General features: G+C 53.7%; 3 protein-coding genes across 4 annotated transcripts in view; 1 reads left to right on the forward strand and 2 right to left on the reverse strand.

Moving 5' to 3' along the window:
* The window catches only part of Yjefn3 (YjeF N-terminal domain containing 3), a 6,315-nt gene extending 3,632 nt beyond the window's left edge, over positions 1 to 2,683 (reverse strand). Inside the window, exon 1 of one of the 2 annotated variants that reach the window (XM_021219889.2) lies at positions 2,618 to 2,683. In XM_021219889.2, coding sequence (XP_021075548.1) covers positions 2,618 to 2,682 — 65 coding nt within the window. In that variant the 5' untranslated portion in view covers position 2,683. The remainder of the gene's footprint in view (positions 1 to 2,617) is intronic. The other variant, XM_029532129.1, reaches the window with a different exon arrangement.
* Positions 2,684 to 2,865: 182 nt separating this feature from the next.
* Ndufa13 (NADH:ubiquinone oxidoreductase subunit A13) lies at positions 2,866 to 11,371 on the reverse strand. The gene is made up of 4 exons (XM_029532268.1): positions 11,186 to 11,371; positions 3,954 to 4,032; positions 3,209 to 3,280; positions 2,866 to 3,107 (listed from the first exon to the last, which is right to left on the reverse strand). The coding sequence occupies exons 1-4, from the start codon at positions 11,277 to 11,279 to the stop codon at positions 2,918 to 2,920; spliced, it is 435 nt and encodes a 144-aa protein (XP_029388128.1). The 5' UTR covers positions 11,280 to 11,371; the 3' UTR covers positions 2,866 to 2,917.
* Positions 11,372 to 11,445: 74 nt separating this feature from the next.
* Tssk6 (testis specific serine kinase 6) lies at positions 11,446 to 13,155 on the forward strand. Its single transcript, XM_021219323.2, has one exon. The coding sequence runs from the start codon at positions 11,945 to 11,947 to the stop codon at positions 12,764 to 12,766; it is 822 nt and encodes a 273-aa protein (XP_021074982.1). The 5' UTR covers positions 11,446 to 11,944; the 3' UTR covers positions 12,767 to 13,155.
* The last annotated feature ends 2,254 nt before the right edge of the window (positions 13,156 to 15,409 follow it).

The raw sequence follows: 15,409 nt of genomic DNA on the forward strand, positions 1-15,409 counted from the left end.
GGTTGTGAGCCACCATGTGGTTGCTGGGATTTGAACTCAGGACCTTCAGAAGAGCAGTCGGTGCTCTTACCCGCTGAGCCGTCTCGCCAGTCCCCTAGAGAGGGACTGTTAAGTGCGTCTTGTCAAAGTGGTTTTGGAAGTCTGCAGATAAGTTTAGCAGATCATTCAAAAAAACAGGGCCTTCACCTGGACAACGAACTCGAGATATCTGAACTAGGACTGGTAGCCTGCTCCTTTAATGCCAGCACTTGGGAGGCAGAATGAGACAAGGGCACGTCAAGTGAGGCTTTTGTTTGACTGGTTGGGTTTTTCTTGGGGGGGGGGTTGTTTCTATTTTGTTTGGTTTTGGTTTCTCTGTGTAGCCCTTAGTGTTCTGTTCTGGAACTCGATTTGTAGACGATGCTGGCTTTGAACTCACAGACATCCTCCTACCTCTGCCTCCCAAGTGCTGGGATTAAAGGCGGCATGTGCCACCATGCCCGGCATGAGACCCTATCTTAATAAAGAAAATTTTAAGATATCTGAGACTAGAGAGACGGGCTGTTGGACTCTGTGGCTTTTTGAAGACAAGAACAGATTACATAATTCACGAGTCTCTGTTCAAGTCATTAGCAATTTAATGTTGGATATGGCTTGGCAGAACACCTGCCAAGCATTCGTGAGGCCCGAGGTGCCACAAGCAGCGTCAGGGAAAAGGTAAGTTTCAGAAAGGGATAGCAAGTGCTGAGCGCTTCCAAGTACAGGTGCCAGGACAGGGGCTGGGGAGCGTCTGCCTGCTGACAGGGCTGGCAAACTGCACTACAGAACCAGGGCTCAGGCCGGGGCAGCAGGTCAGGGTCTGCTCAGTGGTGTGGGGTGCATTCCACCCAGCAAGCACTGCCAAGACATGGACGTCAGGCAGGGCACCCTAGAGGAAGGGAGGAGACACGGAGGAGGCCAGGGCAAGAGGGAAGAGCACCTGGGACATGCCTGGAACGACCCGGGATGGAAACCGGGAACAAAGTTAGCACCTGTGGGGAACAGGTTGGGAAGGGCTCGACATCACACCAAGACACTGTCAGAGCTGGACCAAGTACTGCTCACCTTTCGTCTCAGTGCTCAGGAGGCAGAGGCAGGTGGATCTCTGTAAGTTCGAGGCCAGCCTGGTCTACAGAGTGAGTTCCAGGACATCCAGGGCTACACAGAGAAACCCCGTCTCGTGGGGAAAAGAAAAGAAAAGAAAGAAAAGAAAAGAAAAGAAAAGAAAAGAAAAGAAAAGAAAAGAAAAGAAAAGAAAAGAAAAGCTGTCAGGCTGCTCAGTCAGGAAGATGGGACCACAGGTGCCAGGCAGGAGACCTGCAAGGAGTGTGTGGTGGAGGAGGATGAAGAAGGCACGGGCCATGTGGCCAGCTTCTGGCACAGCACATCCAGCTTGTGCTCAGCGTGGGCTAAGGCCCAGACACAGTGGCACGCACTTGAACCCCAGCACTTGGAGGGCAAGGCAGGGTTCTCACTAGTCCTGCTTTCTGAAACTGTTTCAAAAACATGATGGAGGGATGCCAGATGTCTCAGCGGCTAAGAGCCAGAACTGCTCCTGCAGGGCCCTGAGTTCAGCTCCCAGTACCCACACTGGGCAGTTCCAGCTTCAGGGGACCCAATGTCTATTTCCTGTACAGACACCTTCACAACAAATTCACAGATATGCCTTAAGAGTCGGCAAACTGCTGGCTTTGCAATCAGTTCAATTCCTAGAACCCAAAGGGGTGGGGTGGGGTGGGGTGGATACCAGCTGGGCACACACAGCAGGTGTGTCTGTGACCCAAGTGCGGCCCAGGGGCAGGCAGGAGGATCCGTGGCCTCGCCGGCCAGCCTGGATGATCAATAGTCTAGGTTAGTGAGAGCCTCTTAAATAAATGGAGGAGACTGGGGGCAGACCTGATGGGAGCCTCTGGCCTCCACCCAGGCATCACTGTGGAGAGGCTCAGTCCCACTTGGGTGGGACAGCCATGGTTGCTGCCTCTGCAGGGGTGGGGTGCTGATCTTTCCCGTCTTCACCTGAAGCTATGATAACAGGGGCAGTGCTGACCCTAGCGCAGAGTGGATTCGAGCTGGGGGAGCAGCCCACCTGCCGTTTGGGGGCTGGTATTGGGGAGGCCCCCCTCAGTTCCAGCTCCTAGGACCAGAGCAGCCAGGCTGGGATCTCTTTTCAGGTCCAGTGTTGAAGGGAACTAAGCCTGACAATCCCAAATTAGTTCTAGAAAGGCAAGAAACCATCCAGCTAAGGTACCTGGGTGCCCGCCCTATCACTTGTTCACAGGCATCATGCATGCATTCTGTACTCCAAAACGTGCCAGGGGCTTTGGCAAGGCATCCTGAGCCTCCTGTGGCTCCTGGTGGCAGTCGATATTCAAAGCCTCTGTGAGACTGTAAGCCCCTCACCATATCTCAAACCATTTCTCTCTGATGATAATCGAGAACCTGATGGGTGACTACGAGGAGGGCTGGCTTGCTTTGAATGCAGTTTCCCTGGCAACTCCCTGGCTTTGGATGCACCTGCAAGTTCCCAGCAGACCCTAAGCCCCAGGGTCACCTGCCTTCTGCCTGCCACCCTGGCCGGGACCCCTTGTCACCCACTGACCTGAGAAAGCGCCTCTCCTCCGGTAACTGGACATGTCCCGTGTTGTTGTGCACACCGCTGCTCATGGTCGCACAGGCAAGCTGGCTCCGCGCTGCCTTTTAAGCGTGGCCCGGGGGTGGAGCCCTGTGACTAGGCACCTGCTAATCAGGGGCCACTAGGAGGCGCTGCATACAGCCATTGGCCTACAGCACGGGGGTGACTTAACTCTGTGATGACTGGGCGTGTAAGGATCCACAATACAGTCACTATAGAGTCAACAGTTTATTTGACCACTCTTTATTCTGTGTGTCAGCTCAGACCCTAAGTGTACCAGGTGAAGCCGAAGTTGGCGTTGCTCATCTCCTCCTTGGTGCGCAACCCGTACATCTCGCCAATGAGGGGTGGTACCCATCGTGTGGTGTGGAACATAGACTCGCCCACCTTCCAGTTGGGCACGTCTTTCATGATGATGGCCTCTTCCTCCAGGTTTTCCCGAAGAATCTGCAGGGTCCTGTGGCCACAAGACACGGCTAAGCTCAAGGCAACCACTCTGCCCCTTCCTCCCAGTCCCTGATGAGACCGGGAGTCCACTGGACTCCCACCCTAGCCTACCTCCGGTCCTTCTCTGCCTGGAAGAGCGGCATGAGGGCGATCCTGGCCTCCAAGTCCTCGATCAGCAGGCGCCTGGAAAACCAATGCCCGGTGGGGTCAGATGTGGCCACTGGGAGAGCGTGGGACACAGACGTGACAGAGCCACAGGGAGCTGATGGGGCAGGGGAGGCTGGGGCCAACGCTGGCCACCTGAGTTGGGACAGGAGGGCAAGCTAGGGCACAGCTGGCACAGCAGGCTATAGCAGCCATAAAACTGTCGGCTTCACACTTTCCTTTCAAACAAACATTTTTTAAAAATCCTAAAAATAGCTCTACTTGAGGCTCTGGATGGAGGGGGCCACTCATCACTAGGCTCTGGGCTTTACAAAACCAATTCCCTTTGTTCTCAAAATAGCAGGGGCTGGGCCTGCTGGCCGCCTTCCACTGTGCCTGGTTATCCCCACAGGAACTTCTCAACTTCAGGGGCAGAGGAAACCGAACCCAGTGATATGGCCCAGGAAGGATTCTTTCCAGGGACACTTTTCATCTATGACACTCGTGGTCTTGGGCTCTCTGGTACCTGCCACCATGTACGGAGGCCAAGCCCACCACCTGCTGGTTACCACCCACAGTGGAGCTGTGAAGCCCAAGTCCATCAGCTGAAGACCTCAGAGTTTTACTTCAGGACAGGAAGTAGGGGTTGGATGGCCAGCCAGCCAGGGACACCCTCATCTTCACAGAACCCCTGGTGGTGAGCAGAGCCTACCTGCGCTCCTGGTTCCACCTCATTATTCTCCAGTAGCCGAAGATCAAGGTCCCAATGCCCACAGCAAACATGCTGTACCCTGCAAGAGAAATGAGGCCCCCTCTCAGCATGGTGCCCTCCAGGGCCCCACTCAGGACACTGGGTCATTGTACCCAGTGAAGTACCTGCTGGCTCTGCCTTCTACACCCTCCGTAGGTGGCCTGTCCTTTCTCAGCCACTTCCCCAGGGCAGTCTGGGCTGCCACACGTTCTGGAAGGTACAGGTCAGCATGGACACAGGAGAGCCCCAGCATATAAAACAACAGTTCTCACCCTGTGGGTCCCATATCAGACAATCGCATTACAATTCATAACAGCAGCAAAATTAGTTACCAAGTAGCAATAGGAGTTTTAGAGTTGGGGGTGGGGGTGGGGCCACCACAACATGAGGAACTGTATTAAAAGGGTTTCAGCATTAGGAAGGGTAAGAACCATTGCCCTATAAAGAAAAGGCCTGGTCCCCACAAGAGGCTAGAAGTGCCCTGGGGTGCCACACAGCCTGCTCCTGACTCCAGGAGCGGTGTAGGCACTGCAGGTTCAGCGGGGTAGACCACCTGCCCTACACCCAGGGGAGACAGGGGCCACCATAAATAATTCCTGAAGATCAGCAGGGGCAGTGACAATCTTGACTGGCAGGACAAGCCCCAGGGATCACCTACCAGTGACTATAGATGGCATGGAGGCTGGGCCACAGCAGGGTAGGACAGGCCCTGGATCTCAGCAAGGCTCTAAGGGCTGCCTGGATCCTCAGCTTGCCAGGAGCCAAACATTTCCCCCTAAGCCAGACCAAACCTTAAGGCTTGTGCTCAGAGGCTAGGTCCTCCAGCCATGGACATGAAAGCGTGTGGATCCCAGGCTGAGCGGTACAAGCTCTCTGGGAAAGCCCCAGGCATTTATGACCATCTCTGGCCAGCTGACCGTGGTGTGGAAGCAGCCCTGTGCTCATTTCCAACAGCTAAGAGAATCCTAGGGGCCCCAGCTTGAGACTCAGAATATGGCTTGAGCAGGTTTCTGACCTGCAATTTCTCAAAAGAACAAACAGGCCCTTGTGAGGAGCTCTGATCCTGACATGTGGGCACCCAAGTGTGCCCTGGCTGCATCTAGAGTAGGAGCCTGGGGTGAGGGAGTCACATGCCAACGCCCATCCTTTTCCTGCACTTGGGTGGCTACAGTGATCACTGGGGTAGGCTGGGGAGGTGGGTGGAGGCACAGAAGTCACATCCTTCAGTTCAGCCCCCAAGTAGCTGATGTTGTAGAAGGTATTGTCATCCTGTGTCATTCTCTGCTGAATCAATAAGCTTGTGAGCGGGTGGCAGTGCTCCCCGCACCGCGTGCAGATGCTCACAATCACCATCGAATCACGACCTTTTTCCCCTTGCAGAAACCCAGATAGGTCATGAAATCCGTGTGAAAGAGACAAGGGAGGCATTGGCTGCTTTCAGGAGCAAAGTTTCAGGATTCCAACTCGACAACTTCAAACAGCTGTGTGTGCAGAAAGACATGCAGGCATGGGGACAGAACCAGGCGTTCACGATCCACAAATAAACCCACACATTTTACGGTCAATTGGCTTTGTACAAAGATGCCTCAATAATTAATGGGGACAGAAGTCTTCTTAGCCCAGGCAGCCTGAGATGCACAGTGGCCCTGCTCCCCTGGGGCTGGCTCAGCTGGTAGAATACTTGCCTGCCTAACACGCTGACCTCCTGGGTTCCATCCCTAATAACATAAACCAGGAGTGGTGGTGCACATCTGTGATCCCACCACTTGACTTGGGAAGTGGAAGCAGGAGAATCAATAGTTCAAGCTCATCCTTGGTTACATAGGGAGTTTGGGGCCATCTTAGGCACAGGCTGGAAGTAATACAGAAAGGCTTGAGTGGCAGAGGCAGGTAAACCCCATGAGCTCCATCTACATCGTGGTCTAGACCAGCGTTCCTATAGTCCCAGCACTCAGGAGGTGGGTGGGGCACAAGAACCACTGTTTGAGGCTTCCCCAGTTTACTGCAAGTTCCAGCCCAGCCAGGGATACATAGTGAGAACCTGGTTCACACAAATAGAGGAGCTGTGTACAGCATAGTACAGCCCCTGACCCAACTCACAATGGATGCATAAAAGCACTCTAGAGGAACACAAATGCAAATTCCTTAAATAAGAGAACCATTCCTGTTGTAAAGGACACCATAAGCTCTACAGGTCACAGGGAATCACAATATTTGCAGAGATGACACAGGAGCCAAGATACAGACTCAAGTCACCAATAATGAAGAACACAAATGCTGCCTGGTGCAGTGGCTCAACACCTTTAATGTCAGCACTCAGGAGGCAGAGGCACAGGAATCTCTGAGTTCAATGCCAACCTGGAGCCGGGCATGGTGGCGCACGCCTTTAATCCCAGCACTCAGGAGGCAGAGGCAGGTGGATTTCTGAGTTCAAGGCCAGCCTGGTCTAGAGTGAGTTCCAGGACAGCCAGGGCTACACAGAGAAACCCTACCTCAAAACAACAACAACAACAACAACAACAACAAAAAGAAAAAAGAAAGAAAGAAAGAAAGAAAACAAAAAAACAAACAAAAAAAAAAAACAAGAAAACTTAAAATCAATGCCAATGGGCTACAATGTAAGTTCCTGCCCAGCCGAGGTACACAGTGAGACTGTTTCAAACCCCTAAACAACAACAATGAAAGGGCTGCCTGGTGCAGAACACCAGGGTGCTGGTGAAGCTGTGAATGGAAGCCGCTGCAGAGGAAGGGAGGCGCAGAACACAGGCCGGTCGGAAACCAGTGTGGGAGACTGCAGTTTGAGGTCTGCACACAGGGAGGCTCCTCCTTGCCTCCCCAGGCGACACCAGTTCCTGAAGACCAGGAGCTCAGGCACAGGTAGGAATACCTACACAATGAGTCCCATCAGCTAGTTTGGGAGCTCTTTGGGAAGGAACCAGCCATGTGCAGTTAGCTAGGCTGGAAGTGCAGCTAAAGAGAACACTGAGCAAGCACTGCAGACGAACTCAGGACGAAGGCCACGGGTGACTACACAAGAAAACTACCACAGAGCTGGAGTCATGGCTCTGTGGTTAAGCGCAGGGACAGAGTTCTGTGCCCCACACTCACACTGGGTGCCTTACAACCCCAACTCCAGAGAATCTGATGCCTTCCTTTGGCCTCCGTGAGCACCCGCACCCCTGTGCACACACAGACACTTCAGTCTTACCCAGGTGTGCTTGGGCTCTCCTTCAATCCCAGCACTTGGGAGGCAGAGACAAGGGGGTCTCTGTGAGTTTGAGGCCAGCCTGGAATACACGGAGAGTTTCAGGCTAGCCAGGGCTATATAGTGAGACCGTCTCTAAATAAGGCACATGGCTGAAGCGGTAGACTACCTGCTAAGAGGCACAAGCCCTGGGACCCTATCCACAGCAAAGAAGCTAGGCTTAGTGACACACACTAAGTGTCATCCCAGTATTCAGAAGGCAGAAGCAGAAGAATCAGAAACTCAGGGTCATCCTCCTGTAAGGGCTACAATGAAACATTGTCTCTAAATAAATGCAGGAAGACAAACATAATATGTTGGGCAGTGGTGCACACCTTTAATCCCCGTACACAGGAGGCAGAGTCAGGCAAATCTCTGAGTTTGGTGCCCAGCCTGGTCTACAGAATGAGTTTTAGGACAGCTAAGGCTACACAGAAAAATCCTGTCTCAAAAAAAAACAATAAACAAATAAGTAAAGCCGGGCAGTGGTGGCGCACACCTTTAATGCCAGCACTTGGGAGGCAGAGGCAGGCAGATTTCTGAGTTCGAGGCCAGCCTGGGCTACAAAGTGAGTTCCAGGACAGCCAGGGTTATAGAGAAACCCTGTCTAGAAAAAACAAAAACAACAACAACAAAATATGTAAGCCATCCTGACTTGAGGAGCCCACCAGCTTAGTCTAAGTGCAGGCCTGAGTGGGTCACACTTCACAAAAGATGAGAGAGGCTGGCGAAACAGCTCAGGTGGTAAACACTCTCACTGCAGAATGGAACCCAGAGACAGAAGAAAACTGACCTCCACATTCCCACGCCCCACAGACATTCCAGCACAATAATAAATACTAAAAAGCAGGGGGGGGGGGAAGCCAGGCAGATGCCTTTAATCCCATGAGTTCCAGAATAGCCAGGGCCATATTGCGATGCGGCAGGGTGGGGTGGGGGTGGGCACGGGCGGGCACTGGCTGCTCTTGCAGAGGACATAGGTTCAGTTTGCAGTACCTACATAGCAACTCACATAACTTCAGTTCCAGGGAGTCTGATGACCTCTTGTGGTTTGCACAGGCACCAGGCATGCGTGCAGTGCACATGCATGGATGCAAGCAATCAGAAACAGTTTCTAAATGTTTAAAGAAGAAAGAACAAAGATAGAGGCTGGAAGATGGGTAAAAAGGCTTGTTGACAACCTGAGAACATGAATTCAATCCCCAAGACCCATGGGGTAGAAGGAAGCACATTCCTCAAGTTGTCCTCTACCCTTTATGTGCAAAAAGGCACATTCACATCTGTACTCACTCACACATAAAATGTAAGAAAAAAGAAAAAAGGAAGAGCCAGGGGAGGGAGAAGTGGACAGAGGATCCGCCTCACTGCCAGGACAGCGGGCGAGGAGGGAGAAGTGGACAGAGGATCCGCCTCACTGCCAGGACAGCGGGCGAGGAGGGAGAAGTGGACAGAGGATCCCTCACTGCCAGGACAGCGGGCGAGGAGGGAGAACTGGACAGAGGATTTCAGTACAGCGGGCGAGGCCCTGGGAATGGAGGACATCCTAGCCTGCTGTCTGTGCTTCAGAAGTCCTGGAGGGGGCTGGAGAGATGGATGGCTCTTCCAGAGGTTCTGAGTTCAATTCCCAGCAACCACACAGTGGCTCACATCCATCTGTAATGGGATCTGATGCCCTCTTCTGGTGTGTCTGAGGATAACTATAGTGTACTCATATACATAAAATAAATTAATAATTTTTTTTTCTTTTTTTCGGTTTTTCCAGACAGGGTTTGTATATCCCTGGCTGTCCTAGAACTCAGAAATCTGCCTGCCTCTTCCTCCCAAATGTTTTTTAAAAAAAAGTTCTGGAGCCGGGACACCAGCTCACCGTGTACACTTGTACTAGGTTGTCCTGGCAGCTGAAACACTCTTAACTCCAAAAAGGCCTGGAGTGATTTATTTTTTCTTTTTGGTTTTTGAGACAGGGTTTCTCTGTGTAGCCCTGGCTGTTCTGGAACTCACTTTGTAGACCAGGCTGGCCTTGAACTCAGAGATCCCTCTGCCTTTGCCTCTTGAATGCTGGGATTGAAGGTTTGTACCATCACTGCCCAGCCAGTTGTTGGGTTTGTAAAACCAGGTTGTCACGATATATTCCCGGCTGGCTGGAACCTGACATTTGGATTTGGACCCTGGAACAAGGGACAGAGGTTCATAGTTGACATACCAAAGCAGTGTGACCTGGCCTGGAGGTTCTCCCAGCATCCCTCAGTCACCGGCACATACTGCCAACAACCCTGAACTATCTAGCCCTGGGTCTGGGCTGTCCTTCCCCAAGAGGCTCTTCTCTATACAATCCAGAACCAAACACTCCACGTAGCCTAGGCTAGCCTCAAACTTGTAGTGACCCATCTTTGCTTCTCATGTCTAGGATCACATGTGAGCCACCACACAGGACCAGAATGTTTTGTTTGCTTAGTTGAGGCACAGTTTGCATAATATGCACGTTAAAGTCTGATGAATTAAAATCTAAAAATCTGAATTTGTAGAAGGTGGAGTTAGCAAACTCAGGTCCTTTGGAAGAGCATCAATGCACTTCACCACTGAGCAGTCTCACGGTCCCTAAGGCCATTTTTCTTTTTTTCTAGGGTGAGATGGTATCATGTAGTCCAGGTTGATCTATGTAGCCCAGGATGACCCTAAGCCATCGATCCCTTCTGCTTCAGCATCCAAAATGCTGAGGTGATGGGTGGCACCACCAAGTCCTGTTCATACAGTGATAGGGGTGCAACCTAGGGCTTTGAAATGCTAGGCAGGGACTCTACCAACTGGGCCCCCGTTCGTTCCTAACTACTGCATTTCAGTAACTCTGAGCACTGACAGTGGGGACTTTTAACTTTCTTCATATTCTTTTCCTGTTGAAATCGATAATAAAATTCTAAATGTTACCTACAACACTTTTTTTTTTTTTGAGACAGGGTTTCTCTGTGTAGCCCTGGCTGTCCTGGAACTCACTCTGTAGACCAGGCTGGCCTCGAACTCAGAAATCCACCTGCCCCTGCCTCCCAAGTGCTGGGATTAAAGGCCTGCGCCACCACGCCGGCTACAACACTTTTTAAAAACTTAAAAACATAGCCTGGTGAGCACGTGCCTGTCTTCCTGGAACTATGAAGGCAGAGAGCTGGGGTCGGGGTGTTCGTAATTTCAGGCTGGCCTGGGCTCCACGAAAGCCGGTGCAGGTGGGGGCTGGGGGTGGGCAGAGAATGCCAGAAGAGGAAGCAGCACCAGGGAGGCTAGTGTTTAAGACTAGCCTTCTAGGGGCTGGTGAGATGGCTCAGTGGTTAAGAGCGCCGACTGCTCTTCCAAAGGTCCTGAGTTCAAATCCCAGCAACCACATGGTGGCTCACAACCATCCGTATCGGAAATCTGATGCCCTCTTCTGGAGTGTCTGAAGTCAGCTACAGTGTACTTACATATAGTAAATAAATAAATAAATTAAAAAAAAAAAAAAAAAGACTAGCCTTCTATGCTACGTTACAATCAACACACCTCTTGCCTCGGGTGGACCTGTCTGTCATCCCAGCAACCCATTGGCAAAGGCTGGATCGCCACGAGTGTGAGGCCAGCCTGGGCTACAGAGTAAGCCCCTATCTGCAAAATCAAAGAAATTTTTAAAACTTTTTTTTTTTTTGCATATACGCCTAACGGTGCGTACCCATCAGCGTGGCCCTGGGAAGCGAAGGCAAGAGCTCAGACCTAGGTCATCCCCCGCTAGAGTTTGAGGCCAGCCTGAGACAAAACAAAAGCCTCCACATTCCAACTCGGGGACACCAACAGCCTGGCTCCCGGATGCTGCGCCAGAAAACCAAGGCAACTCAGCCTCCGCTCACGCTGCACTCCGAAGCCCGCAGGCTGCCCTCCCGCCTAACCGCAGCCTGGTCTGCGGCGACCAGGACGACACTGAGACACTGACCCGACAGTCCCCGGCGGGGCAGGTTCCGCTTGTAGTCGATGGGGCCGTAGCCCCCTGGCGGGGGCATGTCCTGCTTCACCTTCGACGCCGCCATACTCGCGCGACCCGCAACTTCCGGTCGCCGGCGGAAGCGAGGCCACGCGCGGCGGCCATCTTGAGTGTGGCGGAAGTTCCGTCACCCGGGCGGGTCCCTGTCGTGGGGAAGCGGTCCGCTAGCCTGGCTGCGGTCCGGGAGTCCGTCCTTCCGCCCTCTGGCCCCAGGCGGGGCGCAACCGCGGCGGCCTCTCGAGCTCTCTCGGGCGTGTCTCTTGCACGAAAAGCCTTGGAGCCCCCCTGCTTTCCTTCGCGAGCCATGGCGGCCCGGCTCGAGCCGGCAGGCCGGTTCCCACCCACCCGCGCACCCTCGCTCCAGGACTTGTCCTGTTCCACATCAGTGGGCAGTCCCCTCGCCGGTGGCTTCGCACGGGGAGCTGACCATGGAGGGCGATTGAGTCACAAAGCCCGAGAAGGGTTTAGGGAGCCCGCGGGGCGGGGGAGGGAGGGTCCCCGCCCCGAGGCCGAGTGACGCCCGCAGTCACTTCACAAGGCAGAAATTGTTACCCGGGCAATAAAAGTCATCGCGGCTGTGGGGCCTTGGGAGTGGGCACATGGGGGCACGGGGGTGCAGGTGCCAAGCACCATGGGTTAGGCCCGAGATTGGAGTCCGGCCGCCCCCCGACAGCAGCCGCCTCCTGCTCCCCGCGCGCCCCGGGCGCCACCATGTCGGGCGACAAACTCCTGAGCGAACTTGGCTATAAGCTGGGCCGCACGATAGGTGAGGGCAGCTACTCCAAGGTGAAGGTGGCCACCTCCAAGAAGTATAAAGGGACGGTGGCCATCAAGGTGGTGGACCGCCGGCGAGCGCCTCCGGACTTCGTCAACAAGTTCCTGCCTCGAGAGCTGTCCATCCTGCGGGGAGTACGGCACCCGCACATCGTACACGTCTTCGAGTTCATCGAAGTGTGCAATGGGAAGCTGTACATCGTGATGGAGGCAGCAGCCACCGACCTGCTGCAGGCGGTGCAGCGCAACGGGCGCATCCCGGGGTCGCAGGCGCGCGAACTCTTCTCGCAGATCGCGGGCGCCGTGCGCTACCTGCACGACCACCACCTGGTGCACCGCGACCTCAAGTGCGAAAACGTGCTGCTAAGCCCCGACGAGCGCCGCGTCAAGCTCACGGATTTCGGTTTCGGCCGTCAGGCGCACGGCTACCCAGACCTGAGCACCACCTACTGCGGCTCGGCCGCGTATGCGTCACCTGAGGTGCTCCTGGGCATCCCCTACGACCCTAAGAAATACGACGTGTGGAGCCTGGGCGTTGTGCTCTACGTCATGGTCACCGGGTGCATGCCCTTCGACGACTCGGACATTGCTGGCCTACCCCGGCGCCAGAAGCGCGGCGTGCTCTACCCTGACGGCCTCGAACTGTCGGAACGATGCAAGTCCTTGATCGCCGAGCTGCTACAGTTCAGCCCGTCCGCCCGGCCCTCGGCGGGCCAGGTGGCGCGCAATGGCTGGCTGCGGGCCGGGGACTCCGGCTAGGAGCCGGGGTTCTCGCTGTTCCCGCCGCACCAGGCACAGAGCCAGGGCGGCGCACGCGCGAAGGGCGAGCTTCGGGAAACCCGCGAAGTCGCCGCGCGCCACTGCGCACGCGCCCTGTCCCTTCCCCTTCCCCCACGGCGGTCGCCCCCGGAGGCCTGCTGCTGGATTCGGATTCCTCCTGCACAAACTGATTGCTGGAGAGCGCATGCGCATCCTCGATTTCTGGCGAGAAGGCCCCGGGAGGGGCGCAAAGAGAAGAGAGAGAAGCATTGCGTCTGCGCGGAATGAGCTGTTGCACGGTGGGTTGCCACGGTGCAGAGAAACCGCGGGCCGGCCGTGCACGCTAAGTTCCAGGTTGGAACCTGCAATAAATTCGCTCTTCCTCGCAATTGGGGTTAGCGGCGGAACCTTGTCACTGAGCAGGGGGCGGGAAGCTTTCGGCAACTTAGAGAAAGGCATGTATGTGGAAACTCTACCTTTAGACCTAAAAAACGGGAGTAGGGAGATTCAAATCCCGATCCTTCACGTCCCTAAACTGGATAAATTCCTAAAAGTTCTATAGTCATCCCACAGGATCTGATGACACTTGGAATCAGCGGGACTGCCTGTTGCCTGGAACAGCATAAACAGATGTGGGAACTGAACCCACATAGGTGTCAGTTGTGCAGACAAGTGTGGATTGTACTCAGGTCTCTGGAAGCTGGGAGTCCTTGGTGATGGTTCTTTTCCCTATCGAAAAGTTTACAGGGAAATAACAGACCCAGCTACTGGTGATCTCTTGATTTGTCGTTGTTGTTGGTGGTGGTGGTGATTTTGTGTGTCAAAGTTAGATCAAGGCATGGTTACTCCAAATATCTCACTTCACAGCCTAGGCTGGCTTGGAACTTGGATTCTCCTGCCTCCACTTCCCAAGGTGTGCAGGCCAGTTCTGCGTGACTTTACCAGGTCTTGGGAATTCTAGAAGAAGCTTCAACCATCCTTGCCTTCAACAAGGATGCTAGTGCAAGCCGAGTAAGAGAAGAGCCGAGATGTGGAGATAACTGTAAGTTGTGAGGAACTCCCGTGGGCAGTGGTATCCAGGAACAGACTCAAGCTTTTTGGGGCTGGGCCCAAACCATTTAAAATAGTGTACAATAGAGTGACGCTGGTCAAGTTTCTGACTGGAATAGGGAAGGAATGAGAAATGCAGGAGAGAGAGCACACATAGTCTCCAAAGGGAGCCCTGAAGAGTGAGGAGGCAGTTGGGAGTCTTGCGTGTAATTTTAGTGACGGCGACTGGGGATGAAGGCCCACGTGGTCTGAGGGGCTGCCTGCTTGTGGGTTTTGCAGGCCTCGGCGCCAGCTCCCCTCCACTTCACACGTTTCTGGTGCCCTGGAGGCTGAATGTGAGAACTCTTTCCTCGTGCTGGGCCCTAACTGCGTCATTGGCAGATGGGGAAACTGAGGCTACAAGAGGGGAGAGGCCTAAATTCTAGGGCTAGCTGGAGTATGCCAGAGCCAAGAAAGACCCCCAACTCCCCTGGCAGTGGGCAGAGGGAGCCAGTGGATTCAGGCTGTGCTCTGTGCTCCTCACCTGACAAGTGGGGCTAGGGGAAGGCTGGGGCGCAGTAGACTCAGGGTCTATATTTCAAGATTGTCTTTTGAGATTCCGGTACACAAGTTGACTACACCACCCACTTCCCATTGCCCCTCTTTCTAGTGTTGGAGGTAGAATGGAGAATCTTACTCTCTGAGCCAGCCCCGCTCCTCACTGGGCATTCTAGGCATGGGTTGCACCACTGAGCCACAGGCCTTTTGTTGTTGAGACAGGATTTTGCTATGTAGGCATGGGCTACTCACATGTAACCCAAATAGAAAAATGGGGCAATCCTCTTGCCTCTGCCTCATGGGCAGTGAGATTCCAGGTATGCACCAAGACCAGTTACGGATTTTTCTTCTCTGTCTGTCTGTGAGTTCTTGTTGGTTGGTTGGTTTTGTTTTCAAGACTATATAGCTCTGGCTATCCTGGGACTATGTAGACCAGGCTGGCTCCAAACTCAGAGAGATCCATGTGCCTCTGCCTCCTGAGTGCTGGGATTAAAAGTGAGCACCACCACACCCAGCTTCTCCTTTTATTTTATTTTTTGGCTGATCTAGGTGTCAGCTGACAGCTTTTACACAGCCCTGCCCCCCAACTCATGCACATTGTGAGGTTCACTTCAGAGGTAGCAGGTCCCAGGGGACAGAATTAACAATTCCTGTTTCTCAGCTTAAAATGCTGCTCGAGCCCATAGCCTATGGCTGGTCTTGGGGCCACCTGGGGCCACTGAGACTGTGCCTTACTCACAAGGGCAGAGTCCTGGAGAAATGCTCAGAAGTGCTGGGTCCCGGGCATCAGTGTGGATGCAGGGTGAAGCAAGACAAACCTACACTGGCCCTGTGCCTTACAGAGGTGAGGTAGACTGCAGGGAGCAACCATTGGCTCCAGCCCAGCCAGGGTTACATGTAATACAGTCTCAACAACAGAATTAAAATGTATGCAGGGTGTGTGTGTGTGTGTATGTGTGTGTGGAGGGAGAGAGAGAGAGAGAGAGAGAGAGAGAGAGAGAGAGAGAGAGAGAGAAATAGTTCAGTAAAACTCCTATTTTTTCCAGAAGACCAGAA

Source organism: Mus pahari, chromosome 19 (genome assembly GCF_900095145.1).
Source record: "Mus pahari chromosome 19, PAHARI_EIJ_v1.1, whole genome shotgun sequence".
NCBI lineage: Eukaryota > Metazoa > Chordata > Mammalia > Rodentia > Muridae > Mus > Mus pahari.